At 45.8% G+C, this 24981-nt stretch overlaps 1 protein-coding gene across 2 annotated transcripts in view; it reads left to right on the top strand.

Moving 5' to 3' along the window:
* Ano2 (anoctamin 2) overlaps window positions 1-24981 on the top strand; it is a 330046-nt gene that overhangs the window by 269239 nt on the left and 35826 nt on the right. For both annotated transcript variants that reach the window (XM_038319710.1, XM_038319711.1), the window contains 4 exons: window positions 13393-13504; window positions 17404-17461; window positions 17610-17710; window positions 24662-24807. In XM_038319710.1, coding sequence (XP_038175638.1) covers window positions 13393-13504; window positions 17404-17461; window positions 17610-17710; window positions 24662-24807 — 417 coding nt within the window. The remainder of the gene's footprint in view (window positions 1-13392; window positions 13505-17403; window positions 17462-17609; window positions 17711-24661; window positions 24808-24981) is intronic.

Here is a 24981-nt window from a genome sequence, read left to right as displayed (position 1 = left end):
TCCCTGGTGGAGCAAGGACTGAGCTGAACCTAGGAGTATGTTGAGAAAGGGCTGGAGCTTGGGAGCCTTGTCTGAAAGTTCACTTGGCCATTCAAGGCTCATTGAACCACAAACATATGCAAGTTTGGCAAACTCAGTGGGGTTCCAGTGAGAAGGGGAATGAGGTCTGTCTTAATCTTCAGTGATGTATTCTCTCTTAGAGGAACAATAGGTGACAGTTATGGGAAGAGGGTCTGGATCCTAGGGGATGAAGCCTACAAGAACTGACTACGACATCAGGTCTCTTGTCCACAATGTAAACAGCACATGGCTTAGGCATGGTAAAGGGCTTGGTGACAAGGGGAGGCCAGCTGGCCAGCTCCAGGCTTGCTTCTCTCTGGGGTAAGGACCCAGAGTCTTTGAGGCAAAGGCACTGCTGAGCCCATACATTTCATAGTAAAGATGTCTCGTGTTCTTGACATATGCATAGGCACAGGTCTGGCCTGGCCTAGAAGGTGGCCTGTCCTTAGCCTGGAAGATCCACTGATCAGAGGCAAGGCGGAGAGACGGCCTGGTTACAGGTTCTACACTGATCATGATGGCCTCTGCTGGTTTTATACGATGTCTCTAACTTCAGCTTTGTTCCTCCTCTACTTCTTTCTCTTCTTTTCAAAACCCTGTGCAAACTGCTGGTGTGCAGAGCTTTGTAAGCCCCTGCCTGTCTCCATTGTACCTTTCCAAGTTGCAAGGCTGGCCTTATTATGGGCATAGGAAACACTATAACCCAGTTAAATCCATGTCTCCAAGTCTTAAGAAAGGGATTATGCTTATAAGCTGTTGGAACAAATGTTGCTGTGGCTCACACCTGAGTGTCACTGCCCCAGTGACCCTACACGGGGCAGGACTCAGATGGGACAAAAGAAAAGGGGAAAAGACCCAAGTCTCATTGAGTGTTGCCTTCCATGCCCCATCCCAGGCACTAGTAAGCATTGTGGACATTTCGCCCCACATAGCCTTGTGTTAGTAGTCCTTGTGGCTATACTTTTGGGTTTTGTTTTAGTTCTTTAAGACAGGGTCTCACGGGCTGGAGAGATGGCTCAAAGATTAAGAGAACTGACTGTTGTTTCAGAGGTCCTGAGTTCAATTCCCAGCAACCACATGATGACTCACATCCATCTATAATGAGATCTGGTGCATAATAAATAAATTTAAAAAAAAGACAGGGTCTCACTATGTAGCCTGGGCTGGACATGAACTCACTGTACAGTACATGTTGGCTTCCAATTCACAATCCTCCTGCTTCAGCCTCCCCAGTATACAGGCATACATCACCATGGCTGTCTTCTGTCTTATAGTTCTTGAGGAGACGCGAATAAACATTCATTTTATACCATATATGGCCTGGGCACAGACGAGAGGAAACATCCGTCCAAGACTGGTTTCATAACCCAGTAAGCTTATTGGCGCTATTTACAAGGTATTTGTAAGGGATTCCTTCCAAGAGCATGAGTGACCCAAAGGCAGCTACAGAACCATAAAGGTCATCCTAGCATGAGTGATGACTCATGGGAGCTATATTCCTAGAGCTCCGCACACAGCACACTGACAGTCTTTCCTGTTCTCTTCCCACCAATTTGTGTGTGTGTGTGTGTGTGTGTGTGTGTGTGTGTGTGTGTGTGAGAGAGAGAGAGAGAGAGAGAGAGAGAGAGAGAGAGAGAGAGAGTACACATGTGGTATGCTTGCATGTGTCCATAACCTTGAGGAGGGGCTTTGTGAATCTTGTAAGTTTCAGGAGCTTCCTGAGAAGGAATGACTGAATTCAAGCAAGTTGTAACCCAAAAGCTTCCCACATTGCGTTCGCATTTTCCAATTGGTCCTTTGGCTTTCCTTACGGAGTGGGCAAAGCAGTTAATGTGTAGGCACATCTAGGTGCACATGCGCACACCCACCCGCCACAGAGCTTACCCTTTAATGCAGCTGTAAGCATTTCATTATGGCAGAACAGATGTTCTCGATTCATGACGGGCCTGTAGCTCAATAAACTCATCCTATGTTGAAAATACCATGAGTCAAAAAGGAATTTAATATACCCAGCTTAAGGACATCAAACATGGCATGTTCTGTTGTGCCCATTGCTCCCTTCATGATTATGGGGCTGACTGGAAGCTGTGGGTCATGGCCACTGCCCAGCAGCTTCAGATTGTAGCTGCCTGATGGTTCTTTTGTCACGGCAGTTAAAGAATCAAAAAATTGGAAAATAACTGATAGAACGTGAAAGAGAAGTTTGCCAGCAAGCATTGGATTCCTTGGATGGAGATGGGGCCCTGGAGCCAGGAGTCTGTTGGCCCTAACAGGGTCTGAGTTTGTCTATGTTCCTACCAGTGACTTCCTTCCTGTTAGTCCCAAGGCATCAGTGAACACTTTCTGGTCCTGGGGTTGGGCCTACAACTATGGAAACAGCTGCCAATGGGATCCCCTGTCTTCTTGCAGGGGTACAGAAACAGCTGCAATGGGGATCTCACTCTCAGGGCACAGATTCAGAAACAAATGCTGGCTGGGGTAGATTGATTCCAAACCCCATTTTCTTACTGGGGAAATGGGGAAAGAGAAGCCTCCTGCAGGTGAGGGCAAATGGCTTACTTTGGGGAAAATGGAAACCTACTGCAAGTAAAAGGAGGGTGGCCCTTCTCTCTGTTCTCCCTTCTCAGGGGCCCATGGACTCATTGACTATAAATCCTTAGCCCAGGAAAAGTTTGAAATCCAAAGTACAATTGCTTCTAAGTATGGCTTTTAACAGTTGTGAAGATTAAATGTCACCAGGTGGACCATCACAAATGGGGAACATATGTACATTTAACCTCCGAACAGCCCTAACGGTATAGGGAACCTTAATTTTTCCCGTTTTATTTATTTATATTACTTTTACTAGACCAAGAACCTTGTTGACCTTTATTTGGAACTTTATTCCTCAGCTCAGTTACTTTCAAAGAATAAATTGTGTATAAACAAAAATGGAGACAACTTGAGTGTCTAAGGGGCTAGGCTTAGTCATATTAGAGAGCTAAACTTTATGACTAGTCACATAACATCTTGAAGTAGCAAAAATATCTGATGGTCAATTGAGGGGAGAAGAGGCTTATTCTGTTATTCTGACTTCTGGGTTCTATCCATCCTGGTAGGGAGGGCATGGTATATGACATGGATACGTGTGTGTGATGAAGTTTCTCATATCTTAATGAATCAAGATGCAGGCTGAACCAGAAGTGGGGTGAGGATATGCTCCTCGAAGGCCATCCCCTCCCCCAGCTACTTGCCTCCACCAGCAGCTGAGAGCCAAGTGTTCAACCACAGAAGCCTGTGTTGGACATTTCAAACTCAAAGCATAAAAATCCTCAAGCAGAATTTTTAAAATAACAGTTATAAAATAGCTGTTCTCAGGAGCTTCTTCAAGTTCTATAGGCGTTGACAAATGGGTTGGGGGGAGGGCTTAGTGGGTAAAAACACTTGCTGTACAACCAGGAGGAGCCAGAGTTCAAATCCCTGGCACCCATGTAAAAACCAGGCATGGCAGCATGTGCCTGTCACTCCAGAATTGGGGGACTGAAACAAGTGGATCCTGAAAGTCACTGGCAAGCCACGTGTCTTAGTTACTGTTCTATTTCTGTGAGGAGACACCATGAGCAAAGCAACTCATAAAAAGAAACATTTAATTTGGGGGCTTACTTATAGCTTCAGAGGGCTCATTTGTGGTCATCATGGTGGGAAGAAGAAGGAAGGCATGGTGCTAGAGCCATAGCTGAGAGATTTACATCCTGATCTACAGGCAGCAGGCAAGGAGAGGGGGGCAGGGGCGGGGGAAACCTCGAAGCCCACCAACAAGACCAAACCTCCCAATCCTTTCCAAGCTGTTCCATTCCCTGGTGACTAAGAATTCAGATACATGAACTTATAAGGACCATTACCATTCAAACCATCACAGCATGTTACCCAAAACAGTAAGCCTCTGGTTCAATGAGAGATCCTGTTTTAAGGGATATGGGGAGGAAGCATCTGACACCCTCCTCTGGCTTCCACATGCATGCACATGGTGCAAGTAGCCACATACCCACATGTGACATACATATACACAGGCATGGACAGGCACACAATTTTTTTTTAAATTAAAAGAGGGGTCTGAAGGGATGACTCTGCAGTTAAAACTGCTTGCTCCTCCTTCAGTGGACCTAAGTTTGGTTCTGGACACTCATGTCATGTGTCAGAAGTTACCTCTGTAACTCCAGCTCCAGGGTATTCCATGCCATCTTCTGATATCTGTGGGACTCTGTACACATGCATACAGACACAGACACACACATACAATACTTTAGACAAAGGTTTCTGTCCCACTCAGTGTCTACAGCTGTTCAGTTCCAAAGAAACACACAGAGGCTTATATTAATTATAAACTGTTTGGCCTATTAGCTCAGGCTTATTATTAACTAGCTCTTACAATTTAAATTAAGTCATAATTCTGGTCTATGTTTGGCTACATGGCTTGGTACTTTTTCTCAGTGAGGCATTCTCATCTTGCTTCCTCTGTGTCTGAATAGTGTCTTTCCTCTTCCCAGAATTTTCCTAGTCTGGTCATCCCACCTATACTTCCTGCCTGGCTACTGGCCCATCAGCATTTTATTAAACTGATATGAATGACAAATCTTTACAATGTACAAGAGCATTATCCCACAACACAACACATACACGTGTGTGTGTACACTGAATAACTAAATTATTTTTCTTAAGAAGTTGATTCAGTTCATTTTGCATCATTCTTAGAAATCTCATTTAAATTCTTCCCAAGGTCTAGCCTTCCACACCAGCCTCTCTAGAAGAACAGATTGGGTGTGGGCTGAGCTGCCACTGGTACTGCCACACTGTGTGCACTGAGATGACTTGAGGCTACTGGAGCACAGCTCTCTGCAGCTTCATTGTTTTGGTGCGCACAGCCTTGCTGACAACATTTGCAGGTGCAAGTGTGAGAGCTCTAGGGTCACAGGTCCTTGCTGGGGTGTCCCCACCCAGATGGTACTTAGGATGCTATCACCCTGGGTTCTTTTGAAATGTCTTTCGTCCACTGTGGCTGTTCTGTGATCCACCTTCTTTGTGTGACCAGCTCCTGCGCAAGAAGGCACTTGACACACAGTCTGGGGAGCCTTTCTGGGCTCCTGTCATTGCCTTTATCTTGTGAGAGCAGAAGCTGGGCATGTGTTTTGGGGGGGGGAGTCTTAGCTTGATTAGGTGTGTGTGCAAGAGACACAAATGGCAGCCAGAATGACAGACTCATTTGTGCCTTTGTTCTTTTTCGAATAATTATTAATTACATTTATTATTTGCTGATTTCATACATATGTGTATATGTATGAAACACTCTCTGATTTTTTTCACCCCTCTCCCCTGTCAGCCCTCACCCTACAAATTCCTTTCCTATATTGTTTTTTTTTCTTCTGTGACCCCCTGACGTATAACTCTGCAGCTTACTTTGTGTTAGGGAAAGACCTTCCCATCCTGAGCTAGTTGACCAACACAGCCTTTTTATTTTTCTACTCAACCACTGAAGCCCAAGTCTCCCATATTAGCCAGTAATGCTCCACCCACCCTCCGGCCAGGCAGCACAAGCCTATAATCCTAGCTACTTGGGAGGCTCAGAGGGGAGGATCATGAGTTCAAGGGCAAGTCGGGCAGCTTAATGACACCACACCTCTCTCAAAATGAAAAGTAAAAAGAAGCAGTGTGGAGCCCTCGGGAAGTAGAGTGACACCATGTTCCTCCACACCTCTTCATTGCCAGAAGCATCTTCGTTAGAATCATGCCCTCCATCCTGATTCTTGCTGGGGAGGAGAGAATGCCAGCACAGCATCCACGAGCCCTTGTTCCGAGACTCACTGCTCTATCACACAGTATGGTTTGACAGTGACCTTTGCTCTCCAAGATGCAAGCTAGGAACATAACAGAGAAGCCCCACCGTGCTGTGGGACTGGTGAGGTGCTACGCTCTTTGAAGGAGCCCTTCCTTCTCCTCCACTGAACCTCAGGTGAGAGATTGTCAGGGTTCCCTGAACCGTGTGCATCAGGGAACACCAGTTGAGGCATTCTCAGCTCGCTTAGCCAATGTGCTGGCTGCCTAATTACCCAGGTGGTGGCTCCCCTGGAGGTGACTCTCTTCCCATGGCAAGGCAACACTATTGCACAGGGATATTCAGCCAGTCCCTCCACCTGCCCACTACCTACACATACCAAGGGCAGACGGACTGGTTAGGCTATCAGGAAAGCTCAGCCACCTTGCAGGAGAGGCAGAGATAGCAGCTTCTAGGTCCAGCCACACATGCTTAGACCTTCCCTGCTTCTAAACCCACAGTGCCAGGGCTGGCCCAGCTAAAACATACAGGGGCATCTTTCTGGTTTTGTTTTATTGCCATCTTGATTGATGCCTCTGCAGGCTGGGCTGCTGAGGAGACCTGCTACAAGGAGCAGCTTTCCCAAGATTGTGCGCCAGGCCTCTTCTTGCTGGCTGTGATGTTTCCATATGATTAGGAGGGAGCTCTGGGGACTCCGGAGTCCTAAGTTGGCCCCCTGGGACTAACCTGGGCTTTCTCACTAATTATCTTCCAAGGCAGTTTACAGCTGGGTCAGAAGCACTCAAGTGTTTTAGTGACACAAGGCAGCAGAGGTTGACACCTACATAAGGGGGGAGGGGTTAGTTAAGGACGTCGTGTTTGAATGCTGTCAGAATGTGCCCTCCCGGTTCTAGATGAAGTCCTGTAGGATTTCTGCTCCCGTGGATTGAGAACAGGTGATCCCCTCAGATGGCCTCTAATCCACCTTCAGTGGCCCTCTCAAGGAGGTGGGATGATGGCTAGCCTTCCTTCTGTCCCTGTCAACACTGGATGCTCCTTTAAATCCCCATAGCTATGGACTGTTTTCTCATAAGACCCAGATTCAGACCACACCAGAGTCTTATGAGTGGATTCTGCCCAGTGGCCTGACATAGAGATAGCTGTGGTTGACCCTTACACATTTTCCTACCCGTGTGAACTCTAAGAATCCGCATTTCATATTTTCTGGCACACAGTCGTCTCTGTGACAGACAGGTGAAGTTCCCCATGTTGGCTTCTGAAAGAGTCAAACGCCCAACCCCAGTGCCCGGCATTGTCCCCTAGCCCTTCCCCAGCCCCATTGTCTTCCTTAGTTGAAGCTTTCCTGAGGCCCTCCCTCAGGAAGGCTCACTCAATTGCTCCCGTGGCCACAGGGCTTCCCAAGGTGGGGAACCCAAGTGATTTAGTGGCCTATCAAATAGATTTGAACTGTTTATTGAAAATGCCTGTTATTTATGATGGTGCACAGCCCTAAAAGCCTAGTGCAGGCTGCTTTAAAAAACCAAACTAATAAATAATCGCCAAGCCCTGATTTGCCAGTGGAGAGAAAAGAGAGCTGCTCATTCCTAGCTGGAGCGAAGAGCTCTGAGAACACCAGATTCCTTTTTTATTTTTTTCTTCCCAGAGAACATAGAGGAAATTCCTGTAGGGACCAAGAGATCTGAGCATAGTCAGTTCAAAGGGGATTATAAAAGGAAATTAAAGACACGTGTCCTTCCTTACCTCATCCTAATCCTCCTCTACACACAGTCTCAAGATAAGCATTCCAAAATTTTAGACCCTCGGGTCTCATTCATTACTTATTTTTAGGTGACATTTGTTTTAATTTTCTCCCCAAAACTATTTGAAAGAGAGGAATTGAGGGTTAGTTACCTTTGAACTGAACGCTGCAGGCACGCTGGCCAGGGGCTCAAGTGCCGTTCCTTTTTTTTTTTTTTTTTAAGAGAAAAATCTGTTGTGTGAAGGAGGTTTTTCTTCCTTTTCTCCACCCCTTGTCTTTTTCCTCCCTTCTGACCCCCTTTCTTTCCCCTTTCCCCCCCTCTTTCCATCTCCTTCCTTTTTCTCCTCCCCTCTCCTCTCCAATATCTGTGCCTCGCCTTAGTCTCTTTTTATTTGAACACTGGTCAGAAACAGACACCATGGACAGCTTCTCTATATGCCACTATGTGTAGTAGGAGACCGCTTGTTTGTTCCTGGCTGCTCAGCCCCAAATTACCACACAGAAACTATATTGTTTAAAACACTGCTTGGCCAATGACTCTGGCATATCCCTAGCAAGCTTTTACATATTAAATTAACCCATTTCTATTATTTTATATTTTACCACGAGGTTTGTGGCCTACAGGCAAGGTTCCACCTGGCGTCTGTCTCTGGCGGGGCTCCATGGCTTTTCAACTGACTCCGCCTCCTTTCTCCCAGCATTCAGTTTAGTTTTCCCCACCCAGCTCTACTCTGCCCTAGCAGGCCAAGCCGGTTTCTGTATTAACCAATGGTATCGACAGCACACAGAGGGGACTCCCACATCAACCATGTCTGGATTCCGTTATTTAGCACACCAGCTCTGAAGGTAGATCCGTGGTTTTCCCCTCCTCCCAGTCTGTGCGCATGTGAAAGGAGGTATAGAGAGAGCATGGAGGGGGATGTCATATACTTCCCAATTATTCTTATATTTTGAGATAATAAAATTAAGCCTTACATTTTGAGATAAGGTTTCTTACTGATCCTGCAGCTCACTGATTTGCTAGACTGGCTGGCCAATGAGTACCTAGGATTCACCTGCCTGCCCTAGGGTTCCTGAATCACAGTACCAAACTTAGCTTTTTGACATGGGTCCTGAGGTACCAAACTCAGTAAGGACAGAGATAGACAGACAAGAAAGGACCCAGCAGGATGCATCTCTCAAAGACATGCCTCCAGTGACCACCTACAACTAGGCCCACCCCATAATAGCCCATCTAGTATGAACTGGTCCATGTACTACCTTCCCATGGATGAAGTTTGTGGCCTCGAGATCCAGTCACCTCTTGATGGTTGGATCCAGCAGCCAGAGGATGCATCTTCAACACAAGAACCTTTGGGGGACCTACAATCTAGAAACAATAGCAAACCAGTTTCTCAGGACATCTTGCTCTCGTAATTGTACCTCACCTGCATTTGTCATGTTGAGTATGTTTGGAGCACATTCCACTAAGATGTTGTAAGCCTCCATGACTTAGCATGTTCCCAGAGCTGTTCTACAGATGTTTGGTAGGCAGCCTTCTGGTTGGGGATTCAGAGTTCTGGAATGTCTCCTCTAGGTGCGGTTGCTATTCTCTGTAGGCTTCAGGTCTTCCTGGGAATTGAGGGGTATGAGACTAAGAAGAGACTTTAGGAGCAAATGATGTCAAAGGTAAAGGTTTCTGTCTCGTGGGTCATGTGACAGGAGTGTTAATTGTCAACTTGGCAGAATCTAGAGTCATCCAGGAAGCAAGTCTGTCAATCAAGACCACAATCTTGATTGTGGTCATTGAAATGTGAAGAGCCACTCACTGTGGGTGACATCATTCCCTGGATTGGATGTTGGACTGTAGAGAACAGGAGTGGAGCAGCAGCATGCTCTTTGACTGGAAATGTGATCTGCTAACTCTACTTCCCCACCATGACGGACTGTGAACCCTTGAACTGCGAGCGAAAATAAACACTCTCTCCATTAAGTTGCTTTTGTCAGAATGTTTTGTCTGACAACAGGAAAAGAAACTAAAGCAGGCCACAATTTATTTACAGCTAATGGCTATCCAGGAAGAGGAAAGGAATTTGATAAGGACCAAGCCGATGTTTGTCTCCTCTCACTCTGGAGCGCTGTCTCCTCATGCAAATAGAATGTCTGGAAGTACTCTCCTGTAATCATAGTTCTTCTCCCTTCTGTCACTCTTTTGGTTTGGTTTTCAATCAGAGTCTCACTAACTATGTATCCCTGGATGATCTGGAACTCACCATGTAGAGCAGACTGACCTCTATCGTACAGATTTGTTTGTCTCCGAGTGCGAGGATTAAAGATGTATGATACCATGCACACATGTAATATGTGCACCATGTCTTTACTCAGTGACTCACCTCTCTCTGTCTCTTAGGTGAGACAAGTATTGCTGCCATCATATTTGGAAGAGAAGGAAAGAGATGGGCATGGTGGGTGGTACAGACGTGAAAGTTCAGTATGTAGGTGGCTGAAGTGGGGGATCATGAGTTTGAAGCCATCCTAGACTATATCGTGAGTTCCAGGCCATCCTTAGCTAAAAAAGTGAGATCCTGTCCCAAAAAGCAAACAATAAAATACCAAATGCAGTTATGTCCTAAACAAAGCCTTAAGCAACAAAAGGTGTACAAAAGCAAACAAAACCACAACAACAAAGGACCAGTACTATTCTCTATCCCATTGAGTTTTCCTTGCAGCCCAATTCCCCTGACAGAGACCATGTCTTGGTAAAATGGAACAGACATTCTTGTGAGTCATGTATATCTATTTGAGCCACCTTCCAGTTAACCTTCACGTAGTTCCTATTCATACCTATGGCTTTTGATAGCTCTGTCCCTAGATATCCTCTGACTGTATACAGTTCTGCAGCAGGTATCAGGATCTGCATGGCCTACATATTGTCTTAGTCGCTGTCCTACTGTTTTGCTGGAGGAGATGCCATGGCCAAAGCAACTTATAAAGCAAAGCATTAGTTGGAAACTTGCTTACAGTTTTAGAGTGTTAGTCCATGATCAATCATGGCAGGAAGCAGACAGGCATGGCACCGGAGCAGTAGCTGGAAGTTGGTTTGTTTTGTTTTTTGTTTCTTTTTCCAAGACAGGGTTTCTCTGTTTAGCCGTGGCTGTTCTGGAACTCACTCTGTAGACGGGGCTGGCTCCAAACTCACAGCGACCCACCTGCCTCTGCCTCCTGAGGGCTGGGACTAAAGACATGCACCTCCACCCCCTGGTGATAACTGCAAGTTTTAGGTCTGATCCACAGCTGGCGGTCAGGAGAGAGAAAGAGAAACTGGGCCTAATGTGGGCCTTTGAGCCCTCAAAGCCCTCTCCCAGGGATGTAGCACCTCCAACAAGGTCACATCTCCTAATCCTTTCACAGTTTTTCTGACTGGGGGCCACACATTCCAACACAGGAGCTTACGGGGGGCTATTCTCATTCAAATCACAGGCATCAACCTGTTAGGGACAAATTATTCATGTATCTTCCCTCTTTTTCTTTCCCACCACCCCATCTTACCATGTGTCCTCACCAACTACCTGCTCCCAGCTTTTCACATTTGGAAATCAGTGGACAATCAGTGGACAATCAGTGACAGGCATATTATTGCTAAATTTTAAAGGACAAAGATATAGATAATTAATGAGGGAAGGTTTCAAGTCCATATAAGAAAACAGGGGGGAAATGGCACCAGCTCAAGACATCTGGAAAAACTTCTGGGAGGAGATTTAGCCTGTGTGTGGAAGAATGCAAGGACTTGTACTTGAGGAGGTCAGCAAAGGGCACACTAGAGGAGAGAGCAGGGTCTCAGTTCAACTCTTCCTATGCAGCCTGTATATACACAGATTGTATGTATTCTGTGTGTGGTCCTGGCCCTGTGCTTTAAGCTCAGAATACTTTCATACTTACAATTCTACATGATGCAAGGTTAGTCTTGACCCTGAAGAGTATGGCCATGTGTTATAATTCTAATATTTGGGCCCACTCCACACACACTCCAAATTCATCTACTGAAATTCTGTCTTGATTAGGGTTTCCGTTGCATCACTGAAACAACCATGACCAAAAAGCAAGTTGGGAAGGAAAGGGTTTATTAGACTTCCACATCGCAGATTATCACCAAAGGAAGTCAGAACAGAAACTCAAGTAGTCCAGGATCCTGGAGACGGGAGCCGAAGCAGAGGCCATCAGAGGGGTGCTGCTTACTGGCTTGCTTATCATGGCCTGTTCAGCCTGCTTTCTTGTAGACCCCAGGACCACCAGTCCAGGGAGGGGACCACATACAATGGGCTGGACCCTCCACATCAATCACTAATTAAGAAAATCCTGCCTTCTTCCCGATCTTACGGAGGAATTTTCCTAATTGCAGTTCCTTCCTCTCAGATGACTTTAACTTGTGTCAAGTTGACAAAAGACCATCCAGTACAAATTGTAATCACCAAGGTGACAGTGTTAGGATATGGGACATTTGAGAAGAGATGATTTAGGTCCTAAAGCAATGCCTTTATAAGTAAACGTATAAAAGAGGCCCCAGGAAATGACTAGCTCTCCTACTCAACTGAAACAGAAATGAGGTGTGTTCTGTGGAGCAGAAACCAGGCCCTTCCGGGGGAAGATTAAGATGGAGTACTGAAGCATGCAAGGCCTTGTAGATGCGGAGAGGGTAGGGGAAAGGAAGCAAGTCTTGCTTGCTCTTGCCTTTCAGGCCTCCAGAATGGTAAGACATAGTTTCTCGTTGTTCTGTACTCTAACTAGTTCATCAACACACATGGATCACCCACTCCATGCCCTCTTTCACCAAGTTACCCATTTGTCAGTCTGTGGCGTCTCCACCAAACCATACCACACGCTTCTCATGGGAGTCTGCCAGCATCTTCAGTCTCTGAAGGCACCAGAGGAGTTTTTGCTGAGTCTCCTCAGGGCTCTACTAAAGATGTTGACCAGCTTCTCTGCTGAGACATGACAGGATACATGTCCTGGGGCTGTGACATATGGGTTTGAGACCTAAATTCAGCCATGTTTTTCTCCTTGCCATCTTCAGTGACCTTTCTTGAGTGGACAATGAGGAAGGGAGGTGTCCCAGCCTTCCCTAGATCTAACAGATAAATGCCTTTCTGGCAAAAATTAAGGAGGAGATAAAGAAACCAATTCAGAAGCCAAATCAACTCTAAGCCCTTTTTGGCCTGAAGCTTTCCTTTGAGTAAAATTTTATGGAGATTATATACATAAAGGCTGGGTGATTTCCACTGGACCAACTAAGGGTGGGGACCTCAACTTCTTTCTGCTCAAATTCTTCTTTGTGGGGTTCAGAATGACTTCACTGCTTAGAAGGTCAGGAGGAGGGCAGCCGAAATTGTGAGACAAAGATCGTATGCACCTTTTACCCCATGTAACCTCAGGTTATCCAGCAGGCTGCTGGGTGTCCCCCAGATGATTGTCCAGCTCTCATGTGCCAGAGAGGCGGATCACCTGGATTGTGCTCCAGTTGTGACTTGGGAGACAGTGACTCCTGTCAAGGTCAAAACTCTCACCTCTGGGCTACAGAGAGGGCTCATCAGAGAACTGGAGTTTGCTTTCCAGTGCCCATGCCATGTGGTTTACAACCTCCTGTTACTCCCACTCCAAGGGATATGGTGTCCTCTTCTGCCCTCAGAGGGTACCTGCATCGCGCGTGCACGCGCAAACACACACACACACACACACACACACACACACGATTAAAGGACAAGAAAAGTCCTCTCATCTCAGTCTCATCCCCTTTGTCCTTCCCTTGCAGAGGTTCCGAAAACCGAGCAGACTTTTGAAGAGCGCTTAATCCTCAAAGCCTTCTTGCTGAAGTTTGTCAATGCCTATTCCCCCATCTTCTATGTGGCTTTTTTCAAGGGGAGGTGAGTATGACGGGGCACCAAAAGCAATTTGCCCAATTCACTACTGACTCCATGATGAGGACAAGTAGAGTCAATCTGTCCCTGTTGTCAGCTTCCATCCTCACCCTGCTTCCCTCCTGGCTGGGATGAACTATTGCCCAACTGACTGTTGACGAAGAAGTGAATTAGCATCCTCAGACTCAAATGTCTATGGCAGTTCCACAAGAATTTGAGCCAAGACCCCAAAGGGAGCCTCCTAGGAGGCATTTCCTTGGAGACCAAAACAGAGAGGACTGCATGTTTAGCCAGAGGCTCCGCGGCTGCACAGGGAAGTTTGGTGCTGCCTGCCTGGAGTTGATGCAGGCGTCACAGGTGAAGGGCCCTCTCCTTCACTGACTGCCTCCCTGCATATGCAGTCACAAGCTCTGGGTACTCAGGACATTTGCAGTTCTTACCCTCTGGTGAAGAATTCCAGCGTTCCCACCGCCTCCTCGAATTCTATAATTCACTAGAGTAACTCACAAAATCCAAGAATGTGCAGTCTTATTGTAGCAAAGCAGGAGTAACCCAAAACAGCTAACAGTAACAGCGCACAGGCTGATGTCGCAGAGGGTCCTAATCCTGGAGCAGTCATGTCCTGGGGACCCACTACCCTCCTGGAACATCCATGTGCTGACACCAAGCTCACCCAAGATCTCTTGACTTAGGCATACTTTATTCAGTCATGTGATTATGCCATTGGATTGAACTCAGACTCTTGTCTTCTTTCCACACCAAGGGCAGATTGCTGTCCAATGGCTCAAAGTCCCAGCTGTATGGTTGGTCCCTGAAATCGCCTCATTCTGAGTAATCCCACTAGTGCACAGACAGACAGACAGATAGACAGAGAGACACACAGACACACACACACACACACACACACACACATATGTATATAAATGTTTCTAAAGACATGGTTTCTCTGTGTAACAGCAGCTCTGGCTGTCCTGTCCTGGAACTTTCTGTGAAGACCAAGATAGCCTCAAACTATTCACCTGCCTCTGCCTCTGACTGTTGAGATTAAAGGCATGAGCCACACACCCCTCCACACTCCCCTCCACACTAGCTTAAATTTAGACAATAGTCCCAAGAGACCATAATGAATAATAAAGATAATATAATAATAAAGATGTCCCATGACCATGGAAATTCCAAGAATTTAGGGGCTCCTCCCAAGAACTAAGGACAAAGGGCAAGGCTTCTTTCTGTTTGATGTTCATTTATTTTTCTGAAACAGACTCTCACTGTGAAGCCTAGGCTATCCTCAAACTCATTGTGTAGCTCAGGCTAGACTTCACTGGGTGGTCTGCTGGCCTCAGCCTCCCTAGGGCTAGGGTCACAAGTGCTCCTATATACACCAGTTAGAACTCTCTATTATGCAATAGATTTGTAAATTTGCTTCTAAGAAACACATGTGTGTGTGTGTGTGTGTGTGTGTGTGTGTGTGTGTGGCAGGTCAGGCTGCTTGGCTACTTGCAAGGAAATTTCCTATCAGACTTGCAACAACTACATCAGGTTGGTTTCTTTGGAGCCCAAAGCTTATACAGTACCACAAAGAACATTCATTATCCCTGTGTAAATGTTCTTTGTAGACATCTAAGACATTTAGCTTGAAAGAAATTATAGTAGCAAAGATACTGCCCAAATTGATGAATCTATACTTTTTAAAGAAAATCAACACTTTTATTATTTTTATTGAGCTATATATTTTTCTTCACTCCCCTTCTTTTCTCCCTCCCCCTTCTACCCTCTCTCATGATCCCTACTCTCTCAATCTACTAAGGAGATCTTGTCTTTTTCTACTTCTCATGTAGATTAGATTCATGTATGTCTCTCTTAGGGTCTTCTTTGTTGTTTAGGTTCTTTGGGATTGTGAATTGTAGGCTGGTTTTTCTTTGTTTTATATCTAAAAGCCACTTATGAGATTTCTGGGCCTGGGTTTCCTTCACTCGATGTGATGTTTTCTAGATCCATTCATTTGCCCACAAATTTCAAGATGTCATTGCTTTTTCTGCTGTGTAGTACTCCATTGTGTAAATGTACCACATCTCCTTTACCCATTCTTTGATTAAGGGGCATTTAGGTTGTTTCCAGGTTCTGTCTATGACAAACAATGCTGCTATGAACATAGTTGAGCACATTTCCTAGTGGTACAATTGAGCATTCTTTGGGTATATACCCAAAAGTGGTATTACTGGGTCTTGAGGAAGGTTGTTTCCTGATTTTCTAAGAAATTACCATACTGACATCCAAAGGAGCTGTACCAGCTTGCACTCCCACCAGCAATGGAAGAGTGTTCCTCGTACCCTACATCTTCTCCAGCATAAACTGTCATCAGTGTTTTTGATCTTGGTCATTCTTATAGGTGTAAGATGGAATCTCAGAGTTGTTTTGATTTGCATTTCTCCGATGACCAAGGATGTTGAGCATCTCTTTGTCTTTTGGCTATTTTAGATTCATCTGTTGGGAGTTCTCTGTTTAGATCTATACCCTATTTTTTACTGGATTATTTGTTCTTTTGGTGACCAATTTCTTGAGCTCTTTGCATATTTTGGAGATCTGTCCAATGTGGGGTTAGTGAAGATGTTTTCCCACTCTGTTTTGTCTGTTGACTCTGTCCTTTGCTTACAGAAGCTTTTCAGTTTCAGGTGGTCCCACTTACTACTTGTTGCTCAGTGTCTGTGCTATTGGGGTTATATTTAGAAAGTGGTCTCCTGTGCCAATGCGTTCAAGTGTATTTCCCACTTCTATGACTTCTAAGTGTGTCTGGTTTTATGTTGAGGTCTTTGATCCATTTGGACTTGATCCATATGGATCTATTTTCATTCTTCTACATGTTGAATGACGCTATAAGACTTTACTGATCTAGATTCCATTAGCAAAGCAAATTGCATACACATGGTATTGCAGACAGAACGGTCCCCACTCTTCGATTTGTGGCACCCTGGAAGAATTAGTCTTGGCAACAGTACTACTGCAGTCTGTGATATATGACACAATAAGAGAGACAGGAAAAATATTGGGGGACTGGGCATGAAGTCCAACTGTACAGTACCTGCCTAGCACATGCCAATCTTAGGTTCAATCGCCAGCATGGAAAAGAAAGAAAGGAGAGAAGGAAAGGGAAGGGAAGGGAAAAGAAAGGGCTTAGTTATCATCAGGAACAGCAAAAGACTTCATAGAAAACAATCTCAGCTGTATTGAATGGGGAGTAGAGTTCCAAGCGGCTTACATTTGAAGGAAGCGGACTCCCGTGGTTGCCTGCCTGGCTCTGTGGTTGGCTTCTGCCTCACTACTTCCGCCACCTTCCCAGACTCCTCCTCCCTCAATAAAATACATTCTCTTCAGAAAAGGAGTGAGTCAAGCTGCTTGCCTTCCTTTGAAAAGTTTCAGTAAAAAGGCAAGTGCCTTCTTTTCTGAAGGAAAAGTACCTACACCTTTGGTCAGGGGCACCCCCAGTTTCCTGACAGATCATAAGCTTTTACCCAAGAACTGCAATCCAAATTCAGTCCTTGACACCAGTAGAGCGGAAAATGCATAGAAAACTCTCTCTGTCTCTCTCTTACACACACACACACACACACACACACACACACACACACACACTCGCACACCATCCCAACCTCTCACTGCATTCAGCCTTATCCCTTGCATGGTTCTCCTGCTATGCCCAGAAACCTGGCTGCACTGAGAACAGGACCATAAGTATTACAGATATTTGTTAACAGACAACGGTGTAAACTCCTGTCCTTGTGTGATTTGGGACACACCCCCAAGCCAGTTCATTCAAAGAGGACATTAAGAAACAGTTATTTCATGCAGAGGGCAAATGTTCCAGTGGCCTTGCTTCCTCTGATGTTACTTACATGTTTTTCTTTCAGGTTTGTGGGCAGACCTGGAAGTTACGTCTATGTTTTCGACGGCTACCGCATGGAAGAGGCAAGTACAGTCGCTGCCATTCATGCCTGGCCAGCAGTTTGCGGGTTGCCCCATGCTTAGCCCCGTTCTTACCCCATCACAGTGTCGCTCATTTCTCTAGCGCCCACGTGGTCTGACCGCTCCTGTCTCTGTCCTCTCCTTCCTGCAGTGTGCTCCGGGAGGCTGTCTCATGGAGCTGTGCATCCAGCTCAGCATCATCATGCTGGGGAAGCAGCTGATCCAGAACAATATCTTTGAGATTGGCGTCCCGTACGTAATGACCATTCCGCTGTCCCTTCTGGAGAAGCGCCAGGCTTTCAGCACAGTTTGCACAGCCTTTCCCCTTTGCACATAACTTGCTCAGTCACTCCCCTTCCTGTGAGCCAGTAGCTGTCTTCTAACGCACTTTGTTTCCCAGTCCAAGTTCAGATGTTTGAGCTCGGAGTGAATAACCACTTACTCAAATATACATAGAAGTGAAGGGCAGAGTTGAGAGATAATCCAGGCCCCAGAGTGTATAAATTTTTTGATGTATTTGTCCTCCCGTTGAGTAAGTAGGGCAGTTCTGGGGGAAGGATGAATAGGAAAGTCTGACGGAGTCATTTAAGAAACCCTGACGACAAAAGATGAGATGCAAGACCTTAAGAGGGACTACCCCTGGGGTTTTATGTACATTTTAAAGATTTAAATGGGCATGAAACCTTACTGACAGCTACTAAAATAGGAACCAAACAAAATAAGTAAACAAGTAAAAATCAATGGAGATGTCCAAAAATGTATATTCTCTGTCTTTCCCTTCTGGTCCCTTGGGTTTTCCTTTCCTTGTTTTGTGTGTGTGTGTGTGTGTGTGTGTGTGTGTGTGTGTGTGCGTGCGTGTGTGTGTGCGTGTATATATATATATGTATATATATATGTATATATATATGTGTGTGTGTGTGTGTTTGTGTGTGTATGTGTGTATGTATATGTATATATGTATGTATGTATGTATGTATATTGTGTATGTTTGTATGGCAAGTGTACATGTGTATGAGTGTATATGGAGGTCAGGGGAAACCTGTTTCTCAGAGGCTCTCTGCCTTGGTTTTTGAGACAGGGTCTCTACCTGGCACGGACTTCCCTAACAGGAGAGGGTGGCTTGCCGGCAGGTGGTAGGAATCTGCCTATCTCTTCTTTCCCAGCGCTGTTAGTGGAAGCAACCACATTTGCCTTTTCATGCTGATCTGCGGATTGAACTCTGGTCCTCATGTTTTAGCAGATGAGCCCAACCCTCCTTTCTCGTCCTCTGTGATTTTAAAGAGGAATCAGTTTCAGGGCTATTTTTAGCGAGCCCAGCGTCACATTGCTGGGGAGTGCCAGAGGTAAGTAGGGCTAACTCTAACGGGCTGGGCTAGGTGTCTTGAACACTTACAAGACAGATCATTCTCTTGCAGGATGCCGTGTTCCTGCAGTGGTCAGACAGTCCTCACGGGGTAGTTGAAGATCCTATGAGTCTGTCTCCATGCTGAATTTTTATCATGTACTTTCTGCTTCCAAAAACTTCCAGAAAAGAAGGGCTGCTTCATGTTTCTATACAACTGGATTTGTATATTTACTGCACATGTTGATGTTATGATGTTGATTCTTCCTTTTTCCTCCTCTTCCTCTTCCTCCTTCCCTTCCTCCCCCCTCCTCTTCCTCTTCTTTTTCTTCTCTTTCTCCTTCTTCTTTTTTCTTTTTCTTCTTCCTTCTTGAGACAGAGTTTCTACGCGTAGCCCTGGCTGGTCTGGAATTAGTTCTGTAGACCAGGCTGACCTTGAACTCACAGAGATCTCCCTGCTTCTGCCTCCCAAGTGCTGGGATTAAAGGCGTGCGCCACCACATTCACTCTTCTTTTACCTCAGCACCTCATGACCCAGAGGTATTACAGATGGGGGAGTTAAGTCTCCAAGATGGCATTTCCCCAGTCAAGGTTTTTGGGGCTTGAAGGGAAGTGCCAATTGTAGGAGCTAGACACAAACCACAGTCATCTGAGAAGAGGAAACCTCAACTGAGAAAATGCCTCCATAAGATCAGGCTGTGCTCGGCTGGAGAGATGGCTCAGAGGATAAGAGCACTGGCTGCTCTTCTAGAGGTCCTGAGTTCAATTCCCAGCAACCACATGGTGGCTCACAACCATTTGTACCGCGATCTGTCACCCTCTTCTGGTGTGCAGACATACATGGAGGCAGAATGTTGTATACATAATAAATAAGTATTTTTTTTTAAAAAAAGATCAGGCTGTGTGCCATCCTATCGGGCATACTCTTAATTAGTGATTGATGGGAAAGGGCCCAGTGCCTTGTGGGTAATGGTACCCCTGACCTGGTGGTCATGGTTTCTATAAGAAAGCAGGCTGAACAAGCCATGATGAGCAATCCAGTAAGAAGCATTCCTCCATAGCCTCTACATCAGCTCCTGGGTCAAGGTTCCTGTGATATTTGAGTTCCTGTCCTGACTTTCTTTGATGAACAGCAGTGTTCCAAAAGTGTGAATCAAACCCTTTCCTCCCTGACTTGCTTTTTGGTCATGGTGTTTTGTCACAGAGATAGAAGCCCTCACTAAGACAACCATCGCACTTCATTAGGTAGAACACTCAAGCATTTCACTGCTGACATACTGGGACAACCTTGTGCGGCACTTTTAAGTGCTTTTCCTTAGAGGAGAAAATGGTGGGAATATCAGTGCCTGACTGTTGTATCCCACCTCTCCTCTTAAGCAAGCTTCCAGTTATCAGGAAGACTACCGAGCTTGATAAATTCGGGTCTTGAAGTTGTATTCTCTCTCTATTTTCTAACAGTTATTCAGTGGTAGTCAATTAAAGCTAACGAACCAGATGTATTTTGTTCTGTAGGCACACAGTGTTTTAGAGACAGCATTTGTTGTAGACCAACATCCAGAGTACATACAGATGATGCTAAAGCCACATCTGGTCCCTTTGAAGCTACACAACCAAGCTCTCCAGCACAGCTGCCCAGAAATGTCTTCCTGTCAATCAAACATCTGGAGAAGACACCTGTCTTTCAAGGGCCTTACTGTTCTCCTGTGGATAGAACTGTAGGCAGCTTATGGGCATGAGATGCCTTTCTTTCCCTCCCTGGACGTCTTATCTACCGCTTAGCGCATTATTTCTAGATTCAGAAGCCTTCAATAATTTAAGGGCGACAACAGCCCAGGCATATGTGTGACAGTGTGTTGGCGTGTCCTCTGTCCATCAGCTTCCTGACAGATGAAAAAAACACATGCTGGCTTGCGCTGAAAATTTAGCTTTCTTGTTTATGCTTTTTGCATATGTGTTTAAAAGTATGCCACAGTTTAATCAATCACAACTGCATACTAAGTCACGAAGCTCCATGCCAGTCCCTTCCCTCAGCCTCGCTGTCTATGTCCCTTGATGGATGTACTGTCACTATGGTCATCTGTGAGGTGGGTGCCTCGCAAGCCTGGAACTGCACGAACCTCTCTCCTGCCACGTGAAGCTGGTCTCTGCATATTCCACATGTAAACCACACTGATTCGAAGCATGCTTCCTTATTTCAGCTAGAGGGTACTGGGGACTGAACTCAGGGTTCCATGCATGTCAGGCAAACACTCTGCTGTTGACCGGGGTTTCTGTCCCACCTGGTCCTGTAGTCATTCAGTCCCAAAGAAACACACAGGGGCCTACATTAATCATAAACCGATTGGCCCAGTAGCTCAGGCTTCTTATTATTAACTAATTCTTATAACTTATATCAACCCATAATTCTTGTCTGTGTTAGCCACATGGCTCAGTACCTTATTTGGTGAGGCAGTCACATCTTGCTTCCTCTGCATCTGGGACACAACTGGAGACTGTGATTCTCTTTTCCCAGCATTCTTGTTGCCCTACCTATACTTCCTGCCTGGCTACTGGCCAATCAGCATTTTATTAAAAATAGTACAAGTGACAGGATAAATGGCCATTGTCCCACAGCACCCTGCTGAGCTACGTTTCAGCCTTCTCATTTTAGTTCCCAGTCTGCTAAAGGATACACATGGCCACCTGTCATGATTACATGGGCAACTTCAAGAATGTGGGCCAGCGATTCTGCCACCATGCCCAGCATTCTTGATCATCCTACAGGCCATGTTTTGAACTTGGTCAGATGAAATCTCTATGTTGATGATCAATACATCTTTGACTTACCACTCAAGATCATACTTGGTAAGACCCAAATCAGAATCCAAACTCCTGGCAATGTCCTTATATAGGGTGTAGGTGGGAAACATGAAGTAAGCAGGTTTTAAGAGGAATCTTTCCTAGTCAAAAAGAAAAGTGGCAGTAGAGACTGACAGTGAGGGGGGAATCACGTGAGCTAAAAATTATACCCAGTGGTATTCAATTCCTTTCGTGGAGCAGAAATATAATGGCCAACATATCTGGCTTTGTATCAAGACTGTCTCATACTCGATGCATGATCTTCAGAAAGATAATGTACAAAGATTTGCCTTCAATATGTTGTGTAATAAAAATAGCGTGGAATAAATGCTTGGCTGTCTAGAAAATATGGATACCAAAAGAAGGAAGAACCATTTTAAGGGGTTCTAAATAGCCGAATTATCACTGTGTGTCACAGACTTCTGTGTCTTTTGAGAGAGTTCACAAATGTGACTGGCAGGTCCTGGCTCAGAAATGCCCGCCTTTCTCTTTTGTCCTCAGCCTGCGGGCTTTTGGCCAGAGCTTATCAGTTCTCACCTCCACAGTCTATGCCTAGCTTTCCCCCATAGGAGTTAAATAAGAACCTGACAGGCAAGGTTTACCTTTGAGAAACCGAAAAATGTGATTGGGACAGACACTTGTGAGGGAGAAGCCAGGTGGTTTCGCACATTGCTACCTAGAGTGACGCTCACAGAGAGATTTTTCCCAGGAAGCTGCACATGTGGTGAGTGTCATGACAGGACACGGCATGACATAGCTGTTCATTTGCTGTGCCCATTAGTCGAGTTTCCCTCACCTGCGATTGCTTCTCCTTTCCAATAGGTGCCTATGCAAAACAGATTTTGGATCTTACTGGGTTGTGCCCCTGAAATAGCATGCCCCTCACAATCCGGGCACAATTTCATTTTGAATTTAGCTTCATTGTACACTAAAGCAAAACTACAGATGGGTCTTTAACCAACCAGGTAGATGGAATGTGTGTGTGAGTGTGTGTGTGTGTGTGTGTGTGTGTGTGTTTTCTTTCCTTTTGTGTGGAAAGAGAAATTCCAGTTTCTCTGCTGCTTTGGAATTGAACCCCAGGCCCTGCATGTGTCACATAGGCTCTCTTCCCCTCCTTTCATATTTCTTGTTATTTTTCCCTTCTTTCCCTTTCCCTCTTCACCTTTATCTCTGTCCCCTCTCTTTCCCCTCCCCTCTTTCCTTTCTTGGAGACAGAGTCTCAATGAACATCCCAGGCTGACCTGGAACTTATAATACTCTTGCCTTAATCTCTAGTTGTTGGGGTCACAGGTATGTCCCTAGAAAGTGCCAAATCTCTCACACATTAGAGCCTCTCCTGGACATACTTTGAGATGGAAAGAAAAGACAGATAGATAGGTGAACCCCTCAGCAGCAATGTTATCTCCATCATAATTCTGACTAATGTGCCAGATCCTATCCCCAAGTAACTGTCATATACTCTTGGACATAGCTTATAAGAACCTATGAACTTTCCCTTTCTATGCAGACCGATAAACATAACACAACACTAATTCTCTTCAGAGACATCCCAGGAGGGCCACTTCCTCAAACACAGTGAAGTCTTACTAGGAACCTAAGGCTGAGGAACAAACTTGAACTTTGTCAGGAGTCAGGAAAGACATAGCACACAGTGGCGGTGTCATCATCATCTTTGACCCATGTAGAGCTAGGTTCTGACTTTTTCCTCAGTGAGGCCAACACCCGTGTCATCCATGGAACTGCCTGCAGCCCAGGTCCCTGAAGCAGAAAGCTCCACAAATCACATGGTTTGGGTGCAAGTCCATGCTGTGGAAAAACTCAGAGGCTTCCAGAAGCTTCCAGAGCCTTCCTGAGACTTGTCATTAAAAGAGGACATGAAAAAAAATTAACAAAACGACCCAGCAGATGCTCAGATGCAAAGGATAGGGTGGGGGTAACATCAAAGGAATTATTTTAACAAGAGAATGAATTGTAGGGTCAGAATCACAGTTCGATGCTTCCCAAAGCCCCATCTGTTTGCTATACAACTTGCAGGATTTCTTCTAAATCCGGGTCTGGAGAGCCTTTCTTTATACATTTTGTTACTGGTCACTGATATCCAGAGGAACCTTATGGGAATGACCTGCTCTTCGGAGTTGTGTGTAGATTTACCAAACACTCCACCCCCTTTCCTGAACCAATCCACATTTATAAGACTTTTTGGAACCCCTCCCTGTCCTTGCCCTGCCTCCTGCACTACAGTCTCATCATGGGCCTTGACCTCCTGCTCTTTCCTTGTGCTTTTAGGGTCTTTGTCCCCCCACCCCATCCCCAGACCTTAAGTTCTGAAGCTTCTGGGCCTTTCTGCTGACCCTGTGCCTGCTCACAGTCATAGCCACCACCAGGCCAACTCTCACGCTTTCCTGACAGTCTCGGGTCTCTCTCTGCCTAGAGTGCAGAGAAGCTTTTGACTCCAGGCACAATACAGCTGACTACACGACGGTCTCACAGGGCCCTCCACCCAGCCGTACTGGAGTTCTTTTAGATATGGCGTCTCTCCAGCTCATCCTCTTGTGCTGGTATTAGAAGGCGGTCAGTGGGCTCCCGGGGCCCCTCCTGGGTGCAGTCTGTAGCGGTCGCTGTTCCTTCAGCTGTGACTCTATCACTGCCCCCAGCCTGTGGAACTCCGGTTCCCACTAACACCCAAGATTCTGACTTCCGTGACATGGCGCCACACTCCTGACATCAGGGCAGCACGGGTTACCTGCATGAGATCTGGACTGCAGGCACCCACGGTCACAGGGCAGTATGTCCTGCAAGCAGGGAGCTCTTGTCAGCTGCAGCCTTTGTAGCTGGGTGACGTCGATGATAACCTTCTTCTCTGGCAGTGTGCTGAGGGTGGTTTCTTTATTATCTTAAAACAGGACCTCCGTGTTTGGTTCAGGGATGCCTTTAGCGCCCCTGCTTCATCTCTTCCTCCTTTTCTCCAGCTGAAATAATTCTATCCTCCAAGGCTTTTCGTGACGACTGCGTTTGTTTTGTAGGAAGCTAAAGAAACTCTTTCGGAAGCTGAAGGATGAGAATGAACCCGGAGAAAGTGGCCCTGACCACTTGAAACGCCCAGAGCAGTGGGATCTGGATTACAGCCTGGAGCCGTACACTGGGCTGACCCCTGAGTACATGGAAATGAGTAAGAGCCTTCCTTCTCCTGGTGACAGGTTCAGAGGAGGGACTGTGGGGAGGAGTTAGGGAATGACAGGGCGGTCTCAGATACTCACTGTCCCTTCAGGGTTTCACAGTCCTGGTGACCTTTTCTCTCGGGTCTCCCATGCAATTCTGTAAATAAAATGCTTGTCCTTCCAAG

This window comes from Arvicola amphibius, chromosome 2 (genome assembly GCF_903992535.2).
Source record: "Arvicola amphibius chromosome 2, mArvAmp1.2, whole genome shotgun sequence".
Classification (NCBI taxonomy): domain Eukaryota; kingdom Metazoa; phylum Chordata; class Mammalia; order Rodentia; family Cricetidae; genus Arvicola; species Arvicola amphibius.
The sequence above is the reverse complement of the archived record's forward strand: the minus strand, read 5'-3'. Positions and strand labels throughout refer to the sequence as shown.